This window comes from Sorex fumeus, unplaced genomic scaffold, assembly GCF_029834395.1.
Source record: "Sorex fumeus unplaced genomic scaffold, SorFum_2.1 ptg000002l, whole genome shotgun sequence".
Classification (NCBI taxonomy): Eukaryota; Metazoa; Chordata; class Mammalia; order Eulipotyphla; family Soricidae; genus Sorex; species Sorex fumeus.
In genome coordinates, this window is record NW_026606059.1 from 74,051,835 (window position 1) to 74,078,356 (window position 26,522).

The following is a 26,522-nucleotide window of genomic DNA, read 5'->3' on the forward strand; positions in this document are numbered from 1 at the left end:
TTTTTTTTGGATGGAGAGTTTCTCGTACATTTTGAACATATGTGAATTTTGTGTCAATGAAAATCATTTAGAACTGTATTTTACTGGGAGTTTGAAACAGGAGTCAGGCCAAAGAGATGGTTCAGGATGTAACGTGCTTTCCTTGCATGTGGTTGATACTATTTGGTCCCCTTCACTGCGTATGGTTTCTGAGCATGTGATCCCTGCCCAGTAGTGATCCCTGAGAACTGCTGTATGTGGCCCAACCCCCCAACCCCCTCACAACCATTTTTTTTTAAAGGAGTAACTGATAATAGTATTTGCAAAATCAAGATCTTGGGATGATTGATAAGTTCCAAAATATAAAATTCTATTATATTAATTCGTGTAAGTCAATGGGTCGACTTTAAGATGCAGACTGTCATAACTTATATAGGGAAAGTTACTCTAGAGTTTCTGCATATAAAGTGAGCATTTGTGTATGAGGAGATAGTAAAGCAGGTAAGGTGGCAGTGCCTGTTTTGCATGTGGCCATCCTGGTTCAATCCCCACCACTGCATATGATCCCTGAGCACCATCAAAAGTGATCTCTAGCACAGAGTCATGAATAAGTCCCAAACAAAGATCGTTCAGCCAGAAAAAAATTGGTTTTAATGGTCACTAATATACAAATCACTTATAATAGAGTCATAAGGTTCCTGTTCCCCTGCATCCATGCCAACATTGCATATCACTGTCCTTTGTGATGAGTGTCAATCTCTTTGTTATGAGATAATATCTCGTTATTTTGATTTGTATTTCCCTGATGATTACTGCTGTAGAGCATTTTTTTTATTTTGGCCATTTATGTTTATTTGAGGAGGCTTTTTTCATCCTTTCTTCCCCCTTTTTTGATGGGATTGGACTTTTTTCTCTTTTCAAGTTCAAACAGTGCTTTATAGATCTTGGATAGTAACCATTTATCAGATGAGTGTTGGGCAAATAATTTCTCATAGTCTGTCTTTGTATTCTGGTTTGTTTCCTTTGAAGTGCAGAAGCTACTTAATTTAGTGTAGTCCCATTTGTTTACCTTTGCTTCCACTTGCTTAATCAGTGGCATTTCATCTGAAACATGGCTCTATCTTCAGTGTTGTGGAGAGTTCTGCCTATGTTTTCCTCTTGTATCTTACGTATTCAGTATGTCAATATGTACCTTATGGATTCAGGTCTGATATTGAGGTCTCAAATCCACTTTGATTTGACTTTTTTTTTAATTATAACTCCAAGCTTCCGGAAGAGGACAAAGCAGAGTCTCCTACCCCCCGTGCCTGACTGTCCTCACCAGGCCCCAACAGCTGAAGACCTCCGGGACTCAGCCAAAGCCATGCTGAGACCACTCTCCACACGCTTGGACGAGCCTCATGCCTGAAGGAACCGGCAGAGGAACCCAGGTGTGCAGGACCCAGGGCTGAGATCTCCAAGCCTGCTTGGTATGAGACTGGGCCTCCCAGTAGCTAGGCAGTTACACCCACCAACTGCTGTGTGACCTCATCAACGGGCAGGACTATAACACCAAGCTCCTGGAAGAGCGCGGCCGTGACTTCTTATTCTCTAGTTCTCACTCTCACAGAACCCGGCAGGCTACTGAGAGTATCATACCAGCACATATGCCTGAATAGGAACACCTGTAAAGTTTATTTGTGTTTTCAGGCTACCAGAATATCCCACCCACGCGGCAGAGCCTAGCAAGCTCTCTGTGGTATATTTGATATGCCAAATCCAGTAAATACAATGGGTCTCATTCCCCTGACCCTGAATACGGCAGCGTTGAGAAGGATGTGGAAGGAGAGGCTGATAAAATCTCAAGGCCGAACTAGGCTGCCAAAATGAAGAAAGACAAAAATGACTGTCTGTACTTTCAATGCACGTACACTGGCATCTGATGCATCCATCGAGGAGCAAAAGCGCAAAAGATCAAATACCAAATCATTGGTCTGACTGAAATGAGAAGTCATCAATCACATCATGCTGTTTTCGACACTGGAGAAGAACTGTTTCTCGGAACATGCGAAAAAAGAGGCGTTGGTAGTGTCAGTGTCTTTGTCAACACGAACTTAGCCATGAGCATTGATTCATTAGAATGCCTAACAACCTGAATCGGACGATTACACTTGAATAGATGTGGCTCACTGCCAGGAGGTTCTATCTTCGTTGTCTATTCACCAACATCCAATTATGATGAAGGAGAAACTGAGAAGTTCTACATGGAGCTGGAGAAGGTCTATAAAGAAGAACACACCTTATACAAGATCATTGTCGGTGATTTTAATGCCAAGATAGGACCAAGAAGATCAGCCGAAGAACTCCACATCAGGACCGATGGCCTAGAATGGAATGAACAGGGTGACAGATTGTCCGAGTTCATCATGTTGACGAAGACCATCCATGGTAACTCACAGTTCCAGAAGCCCAAATCTAAACGTTGGACATAGGAGTTGCCCGGTGGACAGTTCTATAATGAAATTGACCACATCATATTCAATTGACGGTTTTGCCTGACTGATGTTGCTGTTACCCCAAAATTCCAAATGGGATCGGAACACTGTCTCCTTAATGCAAAATTCTACTTCACAGAGCAGGGAGAAAGGAATGCAAAGTTTAAGAAGAGAACTCCCAGAACGACCACCAACTGGGAGCTCTTTGGCTCTGTTGCAGTAACATGGGAAGATACCGTCACTGACAACGTTGATGAGGAATACAATCGACTGATTCAGCACCTCCATGATTGTGTGAGGAATACCAAGAGAGAAATAACCACAAAAAAAACCTGTCTTCGAAAATTCTTGAGCTTATTCGTCAACGTGGCTTGGCGCATGCCTCAGGGAACTGCAAGTGAATGTCCGAACTTGCAAAGCAGTGCAGTGAAGCGATCAAGGAAGACCTCAAAGAGAGAGCAGCAGTGCTGGCAGATGCGGCAGAAGCCAGCAAAAGCATTCGTAACGCCTGCCTGTCCTTCACCAACTACAAGACCAAGATGACTGCCCTCCGATGTCCTGATGCATCTATCATATCTTCCAGAAGGGCAATGGGCAATCTATGACTTCTACTCAGATCTCTTTAATAGCAACATCCACCTGCCCACATACCAAATTCCACAGGATGGATATGTCATTCCCAATGTTCGCCCTTCAGAAATCTGACACGCCATCTCGTCAGTAAAGAAACAAAGAGCACCTGGCGCAGACAAGGTCAGACCTGAACACATGAAGAACCTGCTGTCAGTACTCATCAATACACTGGCTCGGCTCTTCACACGCTACCTGTCTGAATGCAAGGTTCCATCACAATGGAAAACCAGCAGGACTGTACTACTATACAAAAAGGAAGACATCCACGACATTGGCAACTATCACCCAATCTTCCTATTTTCTGTCATCAACAAGCTGTTCACTTAAGTTATCATGAATAGGATTGCCAGAACACTACATGAAGGACAACCATGTGAGCAAGCCAGGTTCTGCAAAGGATTTAGTACCATCGACTATATCCACACAATAACCAAGCTCATTGAGGTTTCTCAGGAGTTCAAGATGCTGCTCTGTCTAACGTTCATTGATTTAAAGAAGGCCTTTGATTCTGTTGAGATGGAAGCGGTCATCGAAGCCCTAGCCAATCAGGGCATTTCAAATTCAATACATCAGGATCCTCCTTGAGCTGTATTATGGATTCACTACCAGGATCTCAACATTCTACAAAGAATTGATCATCCATGTCAAGAGAGGTGTTTGGCAGGGTGATACTATTTCACCAAAACTCTTCAGTACCACCCTCGAGGACGTCATGCGACAACTGGAATGGGAAGGAATGGGAGTGAAGATAGATGGTTGGCAACTACACCACCTCTGCTTTGCTGATGACATAGTTCTAATAACACCAAACATCAGCCAAGTGGCACAAATGCTGACCAACTTCAACCGTGAGTGTGGAAAGGTTGAATTACAGCTGAATCTCACAAAGACAATGTTCATGAGAATCAGTCTTGTTCCTGACGTTCCATTTTCTCTCAAAGGAATAACTGTCTTCGAATGCAACAGTTATGTGTACTTAGGTCGAGAAGTCAACATGACGAATGACCTGGCACCTGAGTTGCACAGGAGGAAGAGAGCAGCTTGGAGTGCCTTCAAGAGCATCGAAGAAATAACTAAGAGAATGAAGAACCTCCAGCTCCGAGCACATCTCTTCAATTCCACTGTTCTTTCTGCATTAACATACACCTCAGAGACCTGGGCCCTACGAAAACAGGATGAGAATGCTATTCAGTGCTCCCAAAGAGGAATTGAAAGAACTATGCTTGGAGTATCATGCTTCACTCAAATGAGAGAAAGAATCTGGAGTTCCGACCTCCGTCAACGCTCAAGAATCAGGGACGCGGTCTCATTTTTGAAGGCATCGAAAATCAGATGGGCTGGACACGTAATGAGATTTGGAGATGACCGCTGGACTAGAGCCATTACCAGCTGGATTCCACTGGACATCAAAAGATCGCATGGCTGCCCACCTACCAGATGGTCAGACTTCTTTGTCAAGACCCTGAATGATCAGTTTGAGGCTCTTTGTGTTCCTAGAAGGGGCAGATGTCATTGGGCTACGCTAGCATGCAACAGGGATGAATGGAGACATTACTGGCTCCCGCTAAAGCAAATCAATGAGTAACGGGAAATCAAGTGATCAAGTGATCATAAATTGGCACTGTATCTTACCAAATGCTTTCTCTGCACCTATTTATATGGCCATATGATTTTTTTCTTATTTTGATATGCTGCATTATATTTATTAACTTACATATGTTTAACCATCCTGCATCCTTGCGATGAATCTCACTTTGTCATGGTTTATGATCTTTATAATGAGTTGCTGGATTCTATTTTCTCGTATTTTCTTGAGGATATTTGTTCATCATCAAGGGATTGCTCTCTAACTCTCTTCTTTTGTGGTGTTTCTCACTCCTTTTAGTGTCAGGATAATGTTTGCTTCATAGAAACTGCGAGTGCTCTTGTTTTGCTTCAGAGCCTAAAAAGGTTTGGCAGTAGGTCTTCTTTAAAGGTTTGAAAGAACTCACTAGTGAATCCATCTGGGTCTGGGCTTTTGTTTTGGGAGATACATGATTACCATTTTGATTTCGTTGCTAGTGATAGATGTGTTTAGGTGTTCCAAATGTTCATTGGGAAGTTATAGGAGATCAAGAATGTATCCATTTCTTCCAAGTTCTCTCTTTTTGTGGTATACAGATTTTCAAAGTTTCTGTTGTTTAATCATGAAATTATGCATAGGTTCATAAAATCTGTATGTAAGTCTGACCAGGTAATCTTGGTGAGGCATTAATTCCATTAATTTTTGCTTTTTGTTTTTACTATATTCCCCATTGTCTTTGAACCCACAGCATATCTTTTGGTAAATTTGCTGTAAATTTTAAGGATGCTGCTTAGTATGTATTTTTTTTTTTTGCTGATCTTGATGCTTTTAGTATTCTATCTCCAGCTATGATTTTCCTGATTCTAATTAGAATGTGTTGAGGTCTTTTTATTTGGGTCTCTTTTTATAGCTGGTACTCTTCAGTCCTCTTGAGTCTGGGTGCATGTACTCTTCAATTCTGGAAACTTCTTAGTGATGATTTTTTTTACTTGTTCTTCTTTATCATAATTTTCTTCCTGGTCTTCTGAGGATCCAATGACTTTTATGTTGCTCCTCTTGAATTCTCCGACAATTCTCTTGTCTATTGTTCATTTATTTTGTGGCTTTTTCCATCTTCTGCTGTCTGGAGGTTTCCTGAATCTCATTTTGGAGATCACAGATATCTTCTTCAGCTACTGTTACTCTGTTGCTGAAGCCTTCTGTGAGATTTTTTTTTTAATTTCACCTACCAAACTCTTCAGTTCTGTCAGTTCTGATTGTATAGTTTTCTCATTACAGCTTTCTTATCCTCTTGTGTTTTATTTTCTGTATGTTCTGCTGTTTTGTGAGCTCCTTAAATATCCTTTAACATTTCCTCTCTAAACTCCATATAAGAGAGTTTATGTAACTGTTGAGTATGTACTAGTTAAGTCTTCAGGGGTAACATTGTCTCTCTCTTAGCATGGTGGAATTTCTACATTGCTTACCCAGTGTGACTTTGGCAGCCTGGAGGTGTTTCTTGTGTGCTGTTTTGAGTTTGGGTGACTGGAGTTAAGTTGTCAATGTCTGTTCACTGTAAGATTTCTCAGCTGGGGCATGAAATGACAGGTGGCTCCTGAGTGCTACTTCCTAACAAAGGGGCTCCAACAGACTCATGCAATACTCAGATTCTTAGGACCCTGGCTGGAGCAAAGCCAAGTCAGGTGACTGGCAGCCTCCACCCCTTTTCACAGGGGTCCTGATCTAGGGAACAAAATGGTGGGTGGCTCTTGAGTACAGCTTCCTAACAGTGTGGCAATCTTTTCTAAAGGACTTTATATCTATTAGTTAATTTAACCTTCGCAATATTAGTCACTAATTGTTTAGTAGCACTGTAGCACTGTCCTTTCATTGTTCACCGATTTGCTTGTTTTTGTTACTATTTTTGGCATATTGACTATGCCATGGGAGCCTGCCAGGCTCTGCCATGCGGGTGGGATACTCTCAGTAGCTTGCCGGGCTTTCTGACAGGGATGGATGAATTGAAACTGGATCAGCCACATGCAAGGCAAACACCCTACCCACTGTGCTATCGCTCCAACCCAATTGTTTAGTAACTAGTTACTAAAATTATGAATACTAGATATATTTTATAGATGAGGTTACTGAGAATCAGAAAATAGAAAAGCTAGATTACAATCCATTAGATTCTGAATTTCCATCAAACTAGTGTTTTATTTATGTAATTTTTGCAAGGAGTGGAAAAATGTTCAGTGGGGAAAGAATTTTGGTTAATGATTTTACTGGCAGTTGTGTTCTTTAATTTATACTTATTTGTACAAAACCACCAATTTCTTAAATTTGCTATATATTTTTTCTTTTTTAAAGTAGGAGTACTGCTATTTATTCAGCCATTGATGAAGCTGATTGAATTCCATGAACTCCACATTATTTTTTGAAAAGATTTTTAAATTGAATATCCATGAGATAGACCAATACAAAGCTGTTCATAATTGGGTTTCATTCATACAATGATCCAGCACCCATCCCTCAACCAGTGTACATTTCCCACCACCAATGTCTGCTGTTTCCCTACCACCATCCCCCAACCCCACCCGACATCCCCACCCTCCCTCTATGGGAGGCACTTTCCTTCTTGCTCGCTCTGTCCTTTACCTTTTGTGCATTATGGTTTGCAATACAGGTGCTAGGAGGTCATGGTGTTTGTTCATGGTATTCTGTATTTTTATCGGATGGTGAGGCTGGAGTAGCTTCTCAATTGGGTCATTGCCGAGACTTCTGGAAGTACAAGGAGGTAGGGGAAGGTAGCCCATCCCAACCCCGAGAAAATCTGGAGATTTCAGTCACAAAACCTACATACCAGAATTTTCAGTAGATTATATCTCAGTCAGATCCATCCTGAGACAGTGGATCCAGGCCAGGGGTAAGGTGCCAGTTTTAGATTGTGGGAACAAGCAGTTGCCCAGGGCTCCCTTCACTGTATTTTTAAGTATCTGTTATCTGTTATTTATTCTAATTTGTCAAATTATACATTATTACTTTTACTAAGTGTACTTCTTACTCTTTGATATTTATGCTTCTTTTGAATTTTCCCTTCTGCTTACATGAATAAAGATTATTGTCATTCAACCGTCTGTCTTAGGTATACATTCACTTACCTTTTTAAAGGTGCATTGACATGGCATCAAGTATTTTCCTTTTATCTTCTCCTATATTATTAGCAGACTTATGCAAGTACTGGTGCTGGTACTTGTCCTCCCATTGTTCATCAATTTGCTCAAGCGGGCCCAGTAATGTCTCCACTGGAGACTTTTTTTGTTACTGTGTTTGGTATATCGAATACATCACGGGTAGCTTGCCAGGCTCTGCCATGCGGGTGAGATAGTCTCGGTAGCTTGCCGGGCTCTCCAAGAGGGGCGGAGGAATCGAACTCGGGTCGGCCATGTTGGCTGCGTGCAAGGCAAACGCCCTACCACTGTGCTATCACTAATTTCATTATGGACAGTGTAGTAAAAAAATACATCTCCTGCTTGTGAAAAAATAGTCTTGTACTTAATGACACAACTTAATAGATCTTCCTCCAAAGAGACAAAGGTCTAAGATTCAACAGCAGGAAAATATTTGTATCCTCTAACATTGAAGAGAGAACTTTTGTTAATTTTTGTAATTGAGTGTCTAGGTTCCAGAGGGAGTTCTGCAGGGGAAAGGACATATACATGTTTGAGTAGAAGTTCCTTTGTACAATTTGATGGTCTTATTTCTCATGGGACACTCTAGTTCTTATTAAGTAAATACTTACTATCTAGCACTTAGTCTTGGGTTATTATTCCAAGATCTATTTCTTCAGAGGTCTGTTGGGAGCCACAAACTCCATTATAGCACTTAACTCAGTTTGTATAATATTTGAAATCAGAAAAAAAAAGTTATGGTACTGGAATTACATAATTATGTAAAATACATTTCATCAGGGTTAAAATTATGACATCTAAAGAATATATTGAGAAGATAAAACTTAAATTATAAACAGTTTGAACTCAGTTTATAGTCAACTTGGCTAAAATTACTTACTGGTTGGGCTGAATGTACTGTATGGAGTATACAAAGATGCTGAGCAATTTGTATTTCTATTAGATGCTTAGAGTTTGATGAGGAAGAAAAGGCACATAGATAAATAACATTATGATAGGTAAAGGGACGATTATGTTGATCCATGAAAGAAGCAATTTACTGTGAATGACAGAGGATAATGAAGAGACAAATGTTCTGCATAACATCTGGGTAGACCATGGGGAAGTGTGATTTTTGACTTGCAAAAATTTGGAGAAAGTCTTGGATCTTAATAGCACTAGTCATTCATTAATCAGCACAAGTTACACTTGTACAATTCTAATCTGAAGAAAATAAAATATCTTAAAGATGTAGTTTCACAAAAAAAAAAGGTATTATTGCAAATGACTTGGAAAAATAAGAAAATATTACTTAGCTGGAGATAAGGTAAGGTAAAGGTAAAGGCCCTCCTGTTGATCGTCAATTTGCTCGAGCGGGCCCAGTAACGTATCCATTGGAGACTTTGTTGTTACTGTGTTTGGCATATCGAATACTCTCGGTAGCTTGCTGGGTTCTCCAAGAGGGGCGGAGGAATCGAACTCGGGTCAGCCATGTTGGCCGCTTGTAAGGCGAACGCCCTACCGCTGTGCTATCGCTCCAGCCCCCTAAACTTCTACTTTATTAGCAAAGTCATTATAGGGCTCAATTTATATTCTTTCTTTTTCCTAAAGACTGTTCCTTTTTAAATTTCTACTTAGAACTCTAGTGATTTTTGAAGAATTTTATGAAAAAAAATTCAAGCTTCAAATACTAATAAAAATAAAATTAAAATCTAACCAAAATGCTAACTAAATAAATATGTTCAGCATTTACCTTTTTCCTTGACCCTTCTAATATATTCAGAAGACTGATGGTGCCCCCTTTCCTCATCCCTATTTTAGATAACCTAAAAACTTACCTGCTATGAATTTCATAATCCTTTTTATTGAAAACATCCTCCTCATCTGTCTCCAAGAATATATGCCTGCATAGTCTCAAAAATAGTCCTTTCTGTAAAACTTTTGAGTGGTGTCAATCTCCTGCCTGGGCTTTGCTAGCCCTTTTTGCTAGTGCCTTCTCTTTCAACAGGGCGGGGTGGGGTCAGGGAGGATGGTTACAGGAAAGATAACTTGAAATAGCAACCAGGGGATAGAACTTTGCTGTTTTAAAACTGTCAGATTGAGTCATTGTGCAGGGTTCTGAAAGAGAACCATGGGGGGTCATTTTGCATTTTTTTCAAGTGAGTATGAGGTAAACAAAGTAATTCCATATGATGGGAGAAAGAGCACAGAGAAGGAAGGAAAAGAGGGAAGAAGGGAGGGAGGCAGGCCTCAACTTGCTATGTAAGATCTTAGAGTTCAACTATCTGAGAGTCTGTCTACTGTTTAAAAGGGCCAGTGCTAAACTTCAGTTTCTTATACATATAACTCTCACTGCCCTGGATAAGGAGTTTTTTTGCCATCCCCTCGAAAACACCAAATATGTAAAATTGTGAGAATTATGTCAGTCTTCGAAGGAGACAAAATGTGTCATAAACAATGCATGAGATTGGTCTATTTTAAAGAAAAATTGACTAAAGCCATTTTGTTGTTAATCTTGTACCCATACAGACAGAAAATTATATCTGTTATTACTAAACTTCATTTTTGTTTGCTCTTAAGAAAGTTTGACTCATGTGCTTAGCTCAATGGATTAAGCACATGCTTTGCATGTGGGAGATATAGCTTCAGGTCCAAGTACCACATGGTTCCCCAAGCACCAGAGAGAGCAACCCCCAACACAGAACTGGGATTATCTCTGAACACCACAGGTTGTGGTCCCCCAAAAGCCAAAAAAATGCTCAAAGTTGCCTTTAAAGTTGTAGGTATAGATTGGATTCTTTTCTTTAATAATAGAACTATAGACATCAAGAAATATTTGTTTTAAATATTGAAATATCCTTAAGTGAAATACAAGATATGGCTGTATTTTTATCAAGGATAGTTAAATAATCACAACAAATTACATGTCTGTTTCGATTTCTCTTAAAATGTTAATTGAAAAAATAAAAAGGATGACACCATTGACCATATGGGAGTCATAATTTTTCTCCCTTGTAGGAAAAAAAGTGGGTTTAAATAATGGATACTGCAGTTTTGATTTGTGGCCCCTCTCGGAGAGCCCGGCAAGCTACTGAGAGTATCTCGCCCGCACAGCAGAGCCTGGCAAGCTCCCCGTGACGTATTCAATATGCCAGACACAGTAACAACAAAGTCTCCAATGGAGATGTAACTTGGGCCCGCTCGAGCAAATCGATGATCAACGGGAGGGCCATATGCCATATATGTCAAAATCATTTGAAGATACTTTTTACTAAGTGTTGTATTTTTGCTACTTTTATTTTTGTAATTTTTAAGTACTTTTCCCCAAAACCAAATACTTTGCTCTAGAATATTATTTGATTTTACCTCCTACATATTCTCCTCTAATAAGCAACTTCTACTAACACAAGAAAATAATATTCAGGAGTCACATGGTATATTTTTATTTTACTAGGTATGACTCAAAAAGACCAAAAAATAAAATAAATTAAATAAATAAAGGGGTCAGAGCAATATTACAGCTGGTAAGGCTTACATGCAGCTTACATGGGCTTACATGCAGCTGACATGGGTTCAATCCCTAGAATGCCATATAGTCCCTTGTGCACCATCAGGAGTAATTCCTGTGTGCCTAGCCAGGAGTAAGACCTGAGCATCGCCTTGCCAGGTGTGATCCAAAAAGACAAAAAAAAAGAGAGAAAAATTAAAAAATATATTTTTATTTTGTTTTTGTATTTGAGCCATACTCAGGAGTGCTCAAGGTTACTCCTGGGTTTGCACTCAGGAATTACTCCTGACAGACTAGGGTACCATAAGGCATGCTGGGGATTGAATCCGGGTTGGTCACATGTAAGGCAAGCGCCCTAACCTGCTCTACTATCACTCAAGCCCCAGGCATTATTTAGGAAGAAGTATTCTTCCCAAAATGATTCACACTTAGCTTCTTTTCACCTGAACCAATTTGGTTTCCTCTGATTGTTGACTTTTATAACACTACAGCTGCATTTGACATTACAGAAAGTTGGGGATAGTTATTTATTTATAAGGACTTTAGATGTTACTCACAACCAGTTTTAACATATCTACCGAATAGCCTCAACTAATATACATTTTCTTCTCTAATCAGCAAGCAGGGGGGGAGGAAATACTTGGCATGAATGTATGTTTAGCCTCTAGTTTATCTTTATCAAATAATCAACCATAGCATTTGCTTTGGTTTAATAATTGCTATTCTGTGCTAGCTAAGTATGTGCTATAAAAAATAAGCTTCTTACCTGTGCACACACAGAACCTTTCCTTTGCCACACAGTAGTTCCAAGAATCATTTGGAATCTCATAAAATACTAGTTCTTCTCATTTATAAAATTATTAAAGCATTAAGATTTTTTTCCCATGATTCCAACTGTTTTGAGTGAAAGAGAATAGTTGTCTTAGGGGCTTCTTTACTTAGAAAGAACATAATTGCTCCTGTATGTCATGTTAAGGATATAGACATAGAAGGAATAGTCTATTCTACAGTGAATATCCACTATCCCTCAAAATATCTGACATTTTTACTTTAATTGAAACATAAATGACATATAGCATATTAGTTTTAGATGTACTATATATAGCGTTGTGTGTGTTTATACACACATGCATATATAAGATATGATCACTACAAAGTCTACAAAGTCTAATTAATGTCATTATTATATATAATGTTTTCTTGGAGTGAGAACTTTCATTACTACTCTCATAGCAACTTCTAAATATTATAACTGGTCACCATCCTATGGTTATTAGGACCATTTTGTATTTGGAGGTTTGTATGGTTGACCAGCTTTGCCCATTCTACCCACAGTCCCCTTCTATTTTTAAATCACTGCAATTAATGTACCCACTTGATCACTTGACATTCCGTTACTCATTGATTTGCTCAAGCTGGCACCAGTAATAGCTCCATTCATCCCTGTCGCGTGCTAGTGTAGCCCAACAGCGACTGCTCATTTTAGGAACACGAAGAGCCTCAAACTGATCCTTCAGGGTCTTGACGAAGAAGTCTAACCATCTCAGAGGTGGGCAGCCACGCGAATTTTGACATCCCGTGGAATCCAGTCAGTAATGGCTCTAGTCCAGCAATCATTTCCAAAACTTGAATCTTGCTCTGGCTCAAAAAAGACTGCAAATATTTGTAAGACTATTTGGTAAGGCATACAGTAGTGCTATTATTTGATAAAATTAGATTGAATATCAAAAGCTAATAATGGGACATCGAGACATGTTTGTATGTGAAATAAACATTGAATATATAACCATAAAGGAAGTATACATCTGTGTCTGTAATTTTGTCCTTTTTCTTCATCCCCCTCTTTCTCTGCCCCCCTCTTCTCCTATTCTCTTTCTCCCCTCCATCTCCCTTCCTCCTCCCCCCTCCCCCTCCCCCCATACACACATAGACGTGAGACAATGCCCACAAAATAGACAAACATTCAACAAACTGGCCCTCTGGATTCTGTGATTCTACCACTGAATGGCTGTTTTCCCCACTCCAGGTTGTATTTAAAGGGCCACACGGGGACAGCAGGGAAGCAGAGCAGCCTCATCTTACACGGCGCTGACTTCAGCACGAAGGATGCTGATAACGACAACTGTATGTGCAAATGTGCCCTCATGCTCACAGGAGGTAAGACCCATGGGACTAGGATATGTTTTGTTGATTTGAGGCCTGAGGTTTTCTAACCGATGAGAAAAGACTGATGTTCTGGTATGTGCGATTCCTTAGAGATCATTTTGTTGCTCTCACTAATTTACCATATCTTGCATAGATAAGTGAAATCATCTAGCATGTTTATTTTTCTCCTTCTGATTTACTTGACTTTGCCTAATCTCTTCAAGTTTCTTCCATTTTGTAGCACATGGAAAAATTTCTTGCTTCATAGCTAACTTGTATTCTAGAAATGTGCATCATATTTCTCCAGCATCTTTAATTGGACACGAGGTTTTTAATATATCATAGCTACTTTAGAGCAGTAGCACAGCGGGTAGGGCGTTTGCCTTGCACGTGGCCAACAGGCTGACCTGGGTTCGATTCCTCCTTCCCTCTCGGAGAGCCCAGCAAGCTACTGAGAGTATCTCCCCAGCACAACAAAGCCTGGCAAGCTCCCGGTGACGTATTTGATATGCCAAACACAGTAACAAGAAGTCTCACAATGGAGACGTTACTGGGCCCGCTTGAGCAACTCAATGAACAACGGGGAGGACAGTGACAGTGACAGTGACAGCTACTATATATAATGCTGGGATAAACTGATAGTGTGAAACTCCAAGTTAGTGATTTCACACTCTTCTGCTCACTATCAAGAAGTGGGATTGCTGTATATCTGATACTTCTATTTTCAGGATTTTGGTTTGTTTTGTTTTCAGGAAGCTGCATACTGCTTTTTTTGTAGAGGTAATACCATTTTCCATTCTTGCTAACAGTGAACAAAGGTTCCATTTCCCACACACCATTGACAACACTTGTTGCTCATCACTTTGATGTATCTTTAATATATATATATATATATATATATATATATACCTTGGATATTAACCCCTTATTGAATGTGCAGTGTGCAAATATATTTTCCCTTTCAGTAGACTTTATACTTTCTTTTGCTGAACAGAATGAAATTTGATGTAGTCGTATTTGTTTTTTCTTATTTTCATTCCTTTGCTCCTTAGGTCAGATTTAGATGCCCTAAGAAATTTGTAATGCTGATATTATGAAATGTAAAACCTGTATTTCTTTCTATGTATTTTGTGACTTAAGGTATTTTATCCAGGTTGTATTGAATTTATTTTTGTATATGAAGACTGAATTGGTTTAATATTTTTTTCCACATGGTTATCTAGTTTTTTAATACTATTTGTTAAAAATATTTTTTGATGCTAGTATAATAGAAAAGAGAGTAGGGTGCTTGTCTTGGGTGCAGTCAACCTGGATTTGATCCCCAGCAACTCGTATGGAAGCCTAAGCATGCCATGAGTGATCCCTGAATGTAGAGTCAGCAGTAAGCCCTGAGCACTGACGGAGGTGGCCCAAAAACAAAAACAAACAACAAAACAAGATTTTCCTTTGTCTATAGGCATGACCCTTTTTATAGATTGGATTTTGTTATACGTGTGGGTTTATTTTGGGGTTCTCAATTGATTTACCTAGATTTGTGAGTCTTATTATTTTATCCCCAGTTTTTATTAAGTCACCATGATTGCAATGCAGCACTGTTATAGATAGAATCAATGTCACTTTGTAAAGTAGTTTGAAGTCAGATAATATTATGCTTCCATTTCTCTTCTTTTCTCTCAATATCACATTAGTTATTTGAGCATCCATATGAAACTTGCACCATTTTTTATCTCCTTTAAATATCATTGGACTTTAATATAACTCACATTGAATCTGTATATATTGCTTTCAGCACAGTGACCATTGCAAGTCTGTTGAGTCTTTATTTCCATGACTACAGGATTTATTTTCATGTCTGTATCTTCTCTACACCTTCTAATGGTGTCTTACAAGTTTTACTCCATAGATTATTTTTACTTTCTTATTTATACATAGTTAATTCTTTTGATAAAATTATAAATAGTACTATTTTCCCCTTAGTATTCACTGCCTACAGGAATGAAACTGATTATTGTATATTAAGTTTGTAGACTGCCTACTTTATTGTACTTATTTATATGTGAACAGTTTATGGTGGTGTTCTTACATTCTTCTATTATTATATCATCTAAAATTAGTAACTTTTGCCTTTTTCCGATTCAGAGTAGTTTTTATTCTTGTTATCATCTCACTGCTTTTATAAGATATAATACCAAAATGTATAGAAGCAGAAAGAATGGACAGCCTTGTTTGCTTCCTATCTTAAAGTAAAAGCTTTCATCTTTTCACCACTATCAACTGTGGGTTTATAGTATGTGCCCTTTATTACGTTGGGATATGTTTCTTCTATCCTATTTATTTATTTGGCTTATTTTTATCATAAATTAATAATGAATTTTCCAAGTGTTTTGTCTATTATCTAGTGCTATAAACATAAAAGGCAAAATCTCTAATCTTACTCGTTTCCTTCCTCAACTATAACTACTACCATTAATAGTACATGCATGCCACCATGTGTATACATGTACTTAAACACCAAAGCAAAATAAGCAGGAAAAATCTTTTATTTATATTTTGTACATAAGAGAAATGAAACATTAGTTCTATTTTATCCTAACATTTAACATATTAGATTGAGACACATAGAAACTCGATACAAACTGTGGTGTGTGACTGAATAAACTTCAAATAACATTTTTAATCTTTGATTTAAATGTATTACCAATAAAATCTTTTTAATAGCAGACCAAAATACATTGAAATGCAAATAATGATTTTACATTAAGATATTTTTAGGCAATAGTGAAAGTGTCTTTTGATAAAGTGGCATCTCAGGCTTTCTTGGTGAACATCCACCACAGACAAGAATTGTCAATGTGGAAATCAAGCCTCAGACAGAAACTGAAAAGCAAATTTTCAATCACAGACATCCTGCTTATTATTTCAGATCACTTTTTAAAAACTTATTTATTTTTAATGTAGAAAAAACCATACACCTATTGATAATAATGCTAGTGTTGAAATTAGATACTAGAATTCCAATAATAAAATTGATATGTTTAAAAATCAGTTTTTTATGTGAAAATTGTTACATCTCACCACAGGGTTCTTAAGTCCTGGTGTGTCCATGAATAGTAGCTATTTGGCTTGTATTTCCTTGAAGATTGAGTCATGAGTCTATAGAGTGGGGCTGTTGAAATTTCAAACTTTGAAATCATTGAAAAGAATCCATAGGTTGACATTTTTTTTCATCAATTAAGAGGGCATGAAAAAGTATAAAGGGAAGGTTTTGGAGAAATACATTCACCGCCATTCCCCTTTCTATGTTACCCATTACTACTGCCATTAAATCACATCCCATTGGATCAGTTTTGTCTACTTATATTAGCATGGCATGCCAGCATGAGATGAGGCCTACTATTATGTAAATCATTGTAGCAAAGACCTTACTCTTGGAATCAGACAGATAGTTCCGGGGGGGGGGGGGGGGAGGGGGGGCTTAGGCACTTGCCTTGCACAGAAGCCACAATGATTCGGTCCCTGGCACTCTGAATGATCTCCTAAGCACAGCCAAGGGTGATCCCTGAGCACGGGTAGGTACTGCTCTAAACCAAACAAAAAAGCTCCTTATTGACTCCCTTTATTATACCCATCGCCTTAAGCATTGAATATGCAATTTTGACATTGACCCTATTAAATAATTAAATGTCCTTTCTTTGTAATTTTATTTTTCCACTCCTAAAATGATTGCTACAGAATTGGAATGGTTTTTAAATGCACCTGCAGGTTAACTTTGTCTTGTTTAGTTTTGTTGCTCTACCTCAACCAACTTGGCTCAAGGTTTTCTCCTTGGCTAGGAGCTTAGGGGTCACTCCTAGCTGTATAACAGGTTAAATTTCAAACATTTTTTTGCAAAAGTTTTTTTCTTCTTACCTCTTGGATTACATAAATATAAATATCCACAATATTATTCCAAGACAAAAGAGCTTTGATGATAGTTTCCTGTCTGATTTAATATTGAAATGCCCTTCATTTTATTCATGCCTACTTTTACAGATAAATTTTCATACCAAATAAATACAACACATGAAAGACAAGCAGTAAAATCTTTCAAATATTTCTTTAGAAAAGTATTCCAGTATGTTCATATTTCTGTCATAATAATAAAAATACAGAGCAAAGCAAAGTGGAGAATGAATCTCTTGGCTGTCAATGAGAAAACATTAAAGTTATGATTATATTTATGCTTCATATGATTGAATGTTCTTTTTCATAATTATTCTGGAACATCCTCTTACTCACCAACAAACACATACGTTGGGGGATTTTTTTCCTACTTATTGCTTGGGCTAATGTAGCACTGTAGCACTGTTCTTTAGCACTGTCCTCCCATTGCTCATCGGTTTGCTCGAGCAGGCCCAGTAACATCTCCATTGTGAGACTTGTTGTTACTGTGTTTGGCATATCAAATACGTCACAGGTAGTTTGCCAGACTTTGTCATGCAGGCGAAATGCTCTCAGTAGCTTGCTGGGGTCTCTGAGAGGGGCGCAAGAATTGAACCCGGCTCGACCGGGCCAGCAGCTTGCAAGGCAAACACTCTACCACTGTGCTAATGTAGTTTAAGTAAATATGTTCCTGCAATAAATTCCATTACCCTATCAAATATCCTTTCAGAATAATTCAGGTCTTGCAGAAATTCACTCTGCAAAATAATAATGTAGAATTTACATAGCTAAGAACTGGAGAACATAAGAATGAACATCACTGACAATCCAGGTAACTTGAGTTTTGCCTGAAACATATGTCCTACTTAGCCATTCCCGACCACCTCTTTTTTTTTTTAATTCTGTCCTACTTTTTCTTAGAATCATTTTCTTTAGCAAATTATTTTTCTTTTCTGTTTCTAAATTTTTATTTATGCCAGTTGCCTATCTATATTATTTTTAAAAAATTTTGTAGTTCAGAACAGATGTTGATACTAGTGTCATTGTTTATGATTTTTATATATAGTTATCTGTTTTAGATAGCATCTTTCTGGCTGCATACATAGATCAATTAACTGGGGCACACGTCCATAATTCATGTAAAGAGTTTAGGTTCAGCAACATCCAAGTCCCCTAAGCACTGTCAGGAGTGACCCCCATGCATCAGTTGGGAGTGCGCCCTCATTACAATTAGTCGCTGTCTCACCAAAAATAAAGTGTCTTGGAAGTAGTATGATTTCCTAATTATTCAGACTAGCAATGGGTTTTTTTGTTTGTTTTTTTGCTATCAATTGAAATTTAATTTTAATTTGTTTACTTTTATATTTGTCTTTGTCTCTTCTGAAAGGAATTAAGATTAAAATAAGGTGTATTGCTTGATAGATTTTTAAATAGATTCCTTCAAGTATAGGAAGGGAATTTATTTGAAGTCCGTCTGTGTTGATGTTGTTGACCTCATTGCTAAGTGAGATGAACTTACCTAAAATTAAAAGGCAATTTAGCTATACATAACATAGAACATTTCAATAATCTTTCTTTCTTAATTTTGTACTTCTTAAATTCCTCCTATCAAGGTAACCTGAATAACTGTATAGAAGCGATTGCTAGCATGAAAAGACAGGACAAGCCTTGGAATTATTGAGGAACACTGAATTTAAAAGATATACAATTAACACTTTAATAAATTTCAAGCCTTACTAACATGTTCTAGCAAGAAGTTATAATAAGTCATAGTGTTTAGAAAACTGGAGAAACAATTTAAAGGGATCAGTGGCTGAAGAGAATTTCCAGAAAGGACTTTACGTGTTTAAGAACAGAACAAAAATTATTTATGTAAAGGGGTTTACTTATGCCCTTACTATAGATCTAGAAGATCTCTCTCTCTCACTCAGTTTCTCTCTCTCTCTCTCTCTCTCTCTCTCTCTCTCTCTCTCTCTCTCTCTCTCTCTCTCTCTCTCTCTCTCTCCCTCTCCTTTTTCCCTTCTGGTTTTCGTAATTCAGCTATTCAAGGAACTCATTGTGATTCCAATTTGCAAAAATAAGCAGTTTACCTTTAAATTCATGAGATGTAATTTATTGCTTATTGCTGAATATAAAGAGAATTGAGAAAGTCCATTTGCATCAAATGATGTAGACTGGAAAGATAGTGAGTGGGTAAGGTGTTTGCCTTGCATGAAACAGACCCAGGTTCAATTCCAGGTATCATTATGGTCCCCTGAACTCCTGAGCACTGCTGGGTGTTGCCCAAAACTAAACAAAGATACTTCAATGTTTTTGCATTATTTCTTCCAGTTATATAGGTATTTGTTCTATCCTCAAGAAGTATTCAGAAATTTTTCTAATTTAGATACTGAATAATTCTTCTGATTCATGATGCTTTTCTTTCTAATAGGATCAGAACATATAGTTCACAGTCAAAATCTCCACATATGTATTTTATAGAACTGTCCCCTTAATAGATTATTAAATAGATGTGATTTGTCAGCATAGATTTAGAAGAAATGTCTGTGATTTTATTTACCTTATAAAAATTTTTAAATATTCTCCTTAGGATTTCTCTTCATACAGGATATGGTAACAGCAAATATGTGTGTGTATGTGTGTGTGTGTAAGGACGAAATCATTGTAGAAAACATTTTCTTAATCCTTCAGAACTCTTTTTTTTATTATTTTTTTATTAGTGAAACACCATGAGGTACAGATGTAGACTTACAAATTTTTGTGCTTGGGTTTCAGTTATACAATGATTAAGTACCCATCCCTCCACCAGTGCCCATTCTCCACCCCCACCAATCATAGTATCCTGCCTAAACCCTCAATCCCCCATCCCACCCTGCCTCTGTGGCAGGGCACTCCCTTTTGTTCTCTCTCTCCTTTTGGGTGCTGTGGTTTGCAAAAGAGGCATTGGGTGGCAATCATGTTCGGTCTATAGTGTACTTTCAGCATGCATCTCCCATCCTGGGCGGATCTTCCCTGCACCCTTTATTAATCCTTCAGAACTCTTACCATGCCCTCCTTAACTTAAAGAATCATTTCATTGCATTCTTAACATTTTATTTATTATTTAACATTTAAAGAATGAAAATGTAATTTAATTTATTGCCTATATTTGTTTATATTAGTCTTTTTGTATATGTGGATGATAAATTATAAAACTTTTTGCCTCCACGGTTAAGAAAATGACCATTTATTGTTAGATGGTTCAAATACACTTGCTTCAAAAGAAACGTGATTATTGATACTACACTGTAGTCACCAAAATAAGTATTCCTAAATATTAGAAAATATAATTACTAAAGGTTTCTGATAAAAAAAGAACTACTGTGATACTATTCTACATTATTTTCCTTACCTTACTTTTCTTTCAACACAATTTCCATATTTAGCATACAATATAAAAGCTATGTAAAAATGTGACCTAACCTCCTACAGAAAGAATCTGTTGTGGTAGAAACTCCAATCTCTTTTCCCACGCATTAAACTATGTCAGCAGACAGACAAGACTTAGCTAAAGCTAACAAAGGATATTTCTCAGCTCAGTCCTGAAAGAGGGGATAAAGCAATACACATAAATTTCTTAGTACACCCTAGAATTTGCCAGATGCTAGTAGCAGAGAGTTGATAAATGCTTGCCCTGCCTACTACATGATCTCAAAGAGGACAAAGAAAATGAAACGAATAAACAGTTCAACAACTGCTTGGAGTGACAAAATCTTTAAGAAATTATAATCATCTTGAATTTAAGAAAATAGCTGAGAAGGGATATGCCAAGGATTGTCAGATAACTGGCATTCCAAGGCAAAATGTTGAGAGAAAAGATCCATATGGATTATGTAAGGTCAGCCACAAAAATCTCTATTGCGCTACTTTATTCATAGCAATTTCTTATTTAATACACAGTTTGTAAGCCTGTTCGACAAAAACGTCTACTCCTCAAAGGCAGGGATTGCATGCTTTTTATTTTTATCTTTAGTGCCTAGGACAAACTAAGTGTCACTTTTGGGGGGGGGGCTTGTTTGGGGGCTACACCCCACTGTGCTCAGGAATTGCTCCTGGCAGTGCTCCAAGTACTATATGTGATGCTGGAAACTGAGGTCAGTTGAATGCTAGACAAGTACCTTAACTACAGTTCTATAACTCTGACCCCAAATTACTCATTTCTTGTACAAAGCAAATTCAGGTAAAACAAATGAATGTTTTTAGGGACTTTGAAAGGACATTATAAATCCCAAATTATCTTGCAAGTGGAAAAATTAGAGAGAAAAAAATCAATGTGATTTGTATGAACTTAGATTTAAGATACATACATGTATCTTCACATACACATATGATCAGAGTCATGAGGATTGAGAAATGGGATTCATTATTAAGAATAACAAAACTAGAAGCTGAGAATGAAGCTAGGGCAAAAGAGAACTTGCCTGGCATGTGTGAAACGCTGGATTTGATCCTAGCAAGAGTGAGACATTGGGTTGGTACTGGCACTGGAAGAAAGAGGAGGAGGAGGAAGAGGAGGAGGAGGAGGAGGAGGAGGAGGAGGAGGAAGAGGAGGAGGAGGAGGAGGAGGAGGAGGAGGAGAAGGAAGAAGAAGAAGAAGAAGAAGAAGAAGAAGAAGAAGAAGAAGAAGAAGAAGAAGAAGAAGAAGAAGAGGAGGAGGAGGAGGAGGAGGAGGAGGAGGAGGAGGAGGAGGAAGAGGAAGAGGAAGAGGAAGAGGAAGAAGAAGAAGAAGAAGAAGAAGAAGAAGAAGAAGAAGAAGAAGAAGAAGAAGAAGAGGAAGATTAAAAAATAAAACTGAGTCATGTATATGGTTCACTTTTGATTCCCTACACAAGCACCCCCCCATCTCTGCTAAGTATGGCTCCCTAAAAATTAATTCGAAGAATAATGAAACCCCCGAAAACTAAACTCCAGAACTGGAAAAATTTAAGTACTAGGTTTCTGACTTTCAGATAATTGGGAAATCCCTAAGTATGCAGTTTAGTATTTTATTTTTATTTTCTGGGGTAAGTTCCTTTCACTGGGTAGATGGTTGGGGAAAAGGATCAGAAAATGTCTTTTAAAAGATAAATTGGGGGGGGGGGGTAAACTAGAACTGATAGGCTGCAATTCAAGATCAGGAGTGAATAGTGGATGAGAAATAATCAAACATTAGTGTGTGCAGTTTAATAATAAATATTGATTATGCTCTGACAGATTTGCATCATCGTAAGTGTTTTACTTGCTCACTTACATGACACTTACAAAATCCCTTTGAACTGGAAAGCACAATAATAGTATCTTTGGCAAGGATCAAGAAACAGACAGTGGATAATCTGCCAAAGGTCACAGGATTAGTATCGGAGGTAGGATTTGAATGCAGCTTCCAGATAAGCCAGCTGCCTTGCCCTTTCTGCTATTGCCCATGTTAAAAGGACTAACAATCAAAGAGAAGGGGTTAGCTTGATTTTACTGGGTACAGCGCATTTCCATGAGGATTTCCTCATTTCCACGCAGTTGAAAGTGAAATGAAATACAAGGGAGAGAAGAGACCGTAAGGGAATACCTAAGGACTCTTAATGAATTTGCAGTTCCTAGCCAGGATAAACAACTTCTCATCTTTGGAACAAAAAAGAAGAGAAGGGAAAGAGAGCCGAGGGTTTGGCCTGACAGGATCTGGTATGAGATGACAGAAGGAATGCAGACTTCCAGAAAGGTCCCAGGCCTCCCACACACAGGACCCTCACGACTGCTTCTTGGGACAACTTTGGACACAGGAACCCAGTCAGTCATTTTCATGATGATCCCTGAGATCAATCGGTTTGGTTCAGTCCCACCCTAATCACCGATTCAGGAGGAAAATCTGATTTTCCATGTCTAGTCTCTTACATATTGCTGATGAAAATATAGACTTTGAAAATGAATAAAATGAAACAGACATCTTCCCTCCGACCACCAATTTTGCTATGCTTTTTCATATTAGAAAAGAAGTGTTGAGAGACATTTTGTTTAGGATCAGAAGAAATTGAGAGTTAAGTTTCGTGACTTTCAAATAAATTTGGACTTCCTGAGTAGAAAGTTTAGAATCAAATTCCTGCTTTCTGGGCAGTTTCATTTATTGGTGATAAAATGTAAATTTTCTGCTTCAAAGATGAAAGACTCAGATGATTTTTTAAGAGCCTGGGAAGCCCCAAATAGTTATTACAAAGCTAAATTTTTAATGAGTTAAGTGTAAATGAATTAGAAACATGTATCTCAGATTTCTTATTAAAATATACATGAGGTTACAGGTTATAAAGAAAAAATGCTTGGCAAAGTATTTCTCAGCAGTTGCCAATCATGAAACATGTGAGATATTTTATCATCATCCCAACGGCAGATGGAAGCTGCTTTCTTCAGCTCTTTTCATCACTGGATATTTTAGGCTTAAAGTGCTTTTTCTAGATTAAATTTTTAAGCAGATTGCTCAGATTTTATTCCCAAAAATGTATACAACCAAGTTTAATTTTTATTCAAGATTCTTCAGGATAAAGAATTCAGCTATTGGCATCATCAGATAGGAACTACAAACCCTGACATAGTCCTTTGGTATGTTCACACAGAAATTCTAAACAACTTTATTCTTTGCATCTTATACACATACACCACAGAATATACTACCCCTAAATATAAATGTCAGTGAATGCCATGTAATATATATGAGTAACCATACACTGTGTCTTTTTATCTAATTTCTTAAATTATTCTTTTAAGTGGAAAATGGAAACATATAATTAAAAGTTTTCTTTTATTTAATGCATATCTCTAAGAGAGCTGAGGATACTTTCTTCCACAGAAAGAACAATTTTTGCAATCTTGAATATCATAGTATTTCATAAGACACAATAATTGTCAGATATTTTCCAACTGAAATATAATTGCCATCTAGTTCATTTCTAATGTTGTAAATCATAATTGTTATCGTCACTTATTCTCTGAGATTTCACATTGTGCATGACCCATTGGGTTTAAGATAAAGAGATAAAGAGATAAATGAACACCTTAAATTCTTTGATTTCCATGTGAAATCAAAACAAATCATTGAAATGGAAACTTACATGAGGTATGTAAATGCCATTTAAGTACAAAGCAAATATTATACCACTCTTTTTTTTATGTAGGAATACTGCTATTTATTCAGCCACAGATTAGCTGATTGAATTGGGCATGAACTCCACCTTACTTTTTTTTTCATAATTTTATTTATTTATTTATTTTCTTCTTATATTTATTTATTGAATCACTGTGGGAAAAGTTACAAAGCTTTCAGGTTTAAGTCTCAGTCATACAATGATCAAACACCTTCCCCTTCACCAGTACTCACATTTCACCACCAAGAACCCCAATATACCCCCCCTCTCAACCCTCCCAATGCCTGTGAGGCAGATGATTTCTACTTAACTCTTCTCTACATTGATTACATTCATTATTTCGACAAAAGATGCACCATTATTGTTTAGAATTTCCCCCGCAACAATCAGAATTGCTGAAAAGGCATTGTGAAATACTTTGTTTTCTATAGCTGGTATGAGAATCATATAATGTCGCATTGCCGCTTTGGCGATTTTGGATTTCTGCAAAGAGCCAGATAATTACGAGATTGGTTTCTGTGCGTCTGGTGTTATGGCTGTGCCAGAGAGCCACTCGTGGGGGCAACTCGTGACCTCGGTAGGGCATGAAGGACGAGTTGGTACCACCACCCCCTTCCCATGAGACTGCAGTTACCCCGTCACCACTGGCTCATACCTGGCTTTCCAATAAGCTCTGAGGTGGCAGCCACCTTGCTGCTGGGGGGAGGGGGAGGGGTGGAAGGGAGCAACACCCTTTTCCTCCCGGGGAGGCATGGCACCATAGTTTAACACATGGTCCATTCACTTTTCTGCCGCAAGCTGTTGGACTCTGGATTAAGTCCTTTTGCCTCTGGAGCCATGGCTGTGCCAGAGAGCCACTCGTGGGGGGCAACTTGTGAACTCGATAGGGCGTGAAGGACGAGTTGGTACCACCCCCCTACCCATGAGATTGCAGTTGCTCCGTCACTGCTGGCTCATATCTGGCTTTCCTATAAGTTCTGAGGAGGCAGCCACCTTGCTGCCAGAGGGGAAAAAGGCAGAAGGGAGCAACACCCTTTCCCTCCTGGGTAGGCATGGTGCTGCAGTTTAATGCCTGGTCCATTTACTTTTCTGCCGCAAGCTGCTGGGCTCTGCATTAAGTTATACCACTCTTTTGCTTCTCGATTGTTTTAATATTTTTCTAAAAAACCCTGCCAAGTAAATAAGGTGATTTATTGGCCCTGATAACCTGGTTTTTATTATTGAATCATTATGATACCCACAAGCTTTAATCCTTTTTGTTCTTACTCTAAACCTGTCCCACTTCCTAGACAAAGTACATGAAGCAACTAAATTGAATGTTAACAGCCCTGAAAGTCAGGAAATCAACTTCATATCTTAAGATAATTGATCCAACACTCTAATTCACATCTAGTGAATGAGAAGCAAAGTGACAATCGGACCTAAGAAAAGTTCCTTAAACTATCTGACCATTGGTTTCTTTGTTATAGTGTTTGGCACACCACATAAAACTGAGAGAGTAAGTTCATTTAACTCTATTAGATGAGTTCCTGATACATATTTAAAGTTTGATAAATATAAAATGCTACATTATTGTTAGGATTGCTTTGTTAATTGGCTACACAACATCCAAATCTGAGTCTTCAAATTTCTGGTTTTATGCTTACCAGGCTCCTCACTGCCCACAAGAGATTTTCTGAAACTATGATTTAAAGAACCCTCTATACCTCCTCCTCATTGTCTATGACTCTTGGATTCTCAGTCTTACCCATGGATGCTTAGGCAAATCAAAGCTGCCAGCAGATACTCTCACTCGCTCTTCCTCTTCCAACTTCACAGTACATGCTGTTTTGAAAGTTGTCTACTGAACTTATCCTTCAGGATGACATAACTCAGAGAGTAAATGATGAATCTATGAACCCACAAAAAAGGATCTCCTACCTCTGTTTCTACAATTTCTTTGCCTAATCTCTGCTTAAAGATTACCATCTTGTTTTTTTTTAACATATTTTTGTCTTCTACAAAAAA

The 26,522-nt window shown here is 38.0% G+C and overlaps 1 protein-coding gene across 2 annotated transcripts in view; it reads left to right on the forward strand.

Annotated features, from left to right (window-relative positions):
* ANGPT1 (angiopoietin 1) overlaps positions 1-26,522 on the forward strand; it is a 274,095-nt gene that overhangs the window by 243,214 nt on the left and 4,359 nt on the right. For both annotated transcript variants that reach the window (XM_056109883.1, XM_056109891.1), the window contains exon 8: positions 13,331-13,461. In XM_056109883.1, coding sequence (XP_055965858.1) covers positions 13,331-13,461 — 131 coding nt within the window. The remainder of the gene's footprint in view (positions 1-13,330; positions 13,462-26,522) is intronic.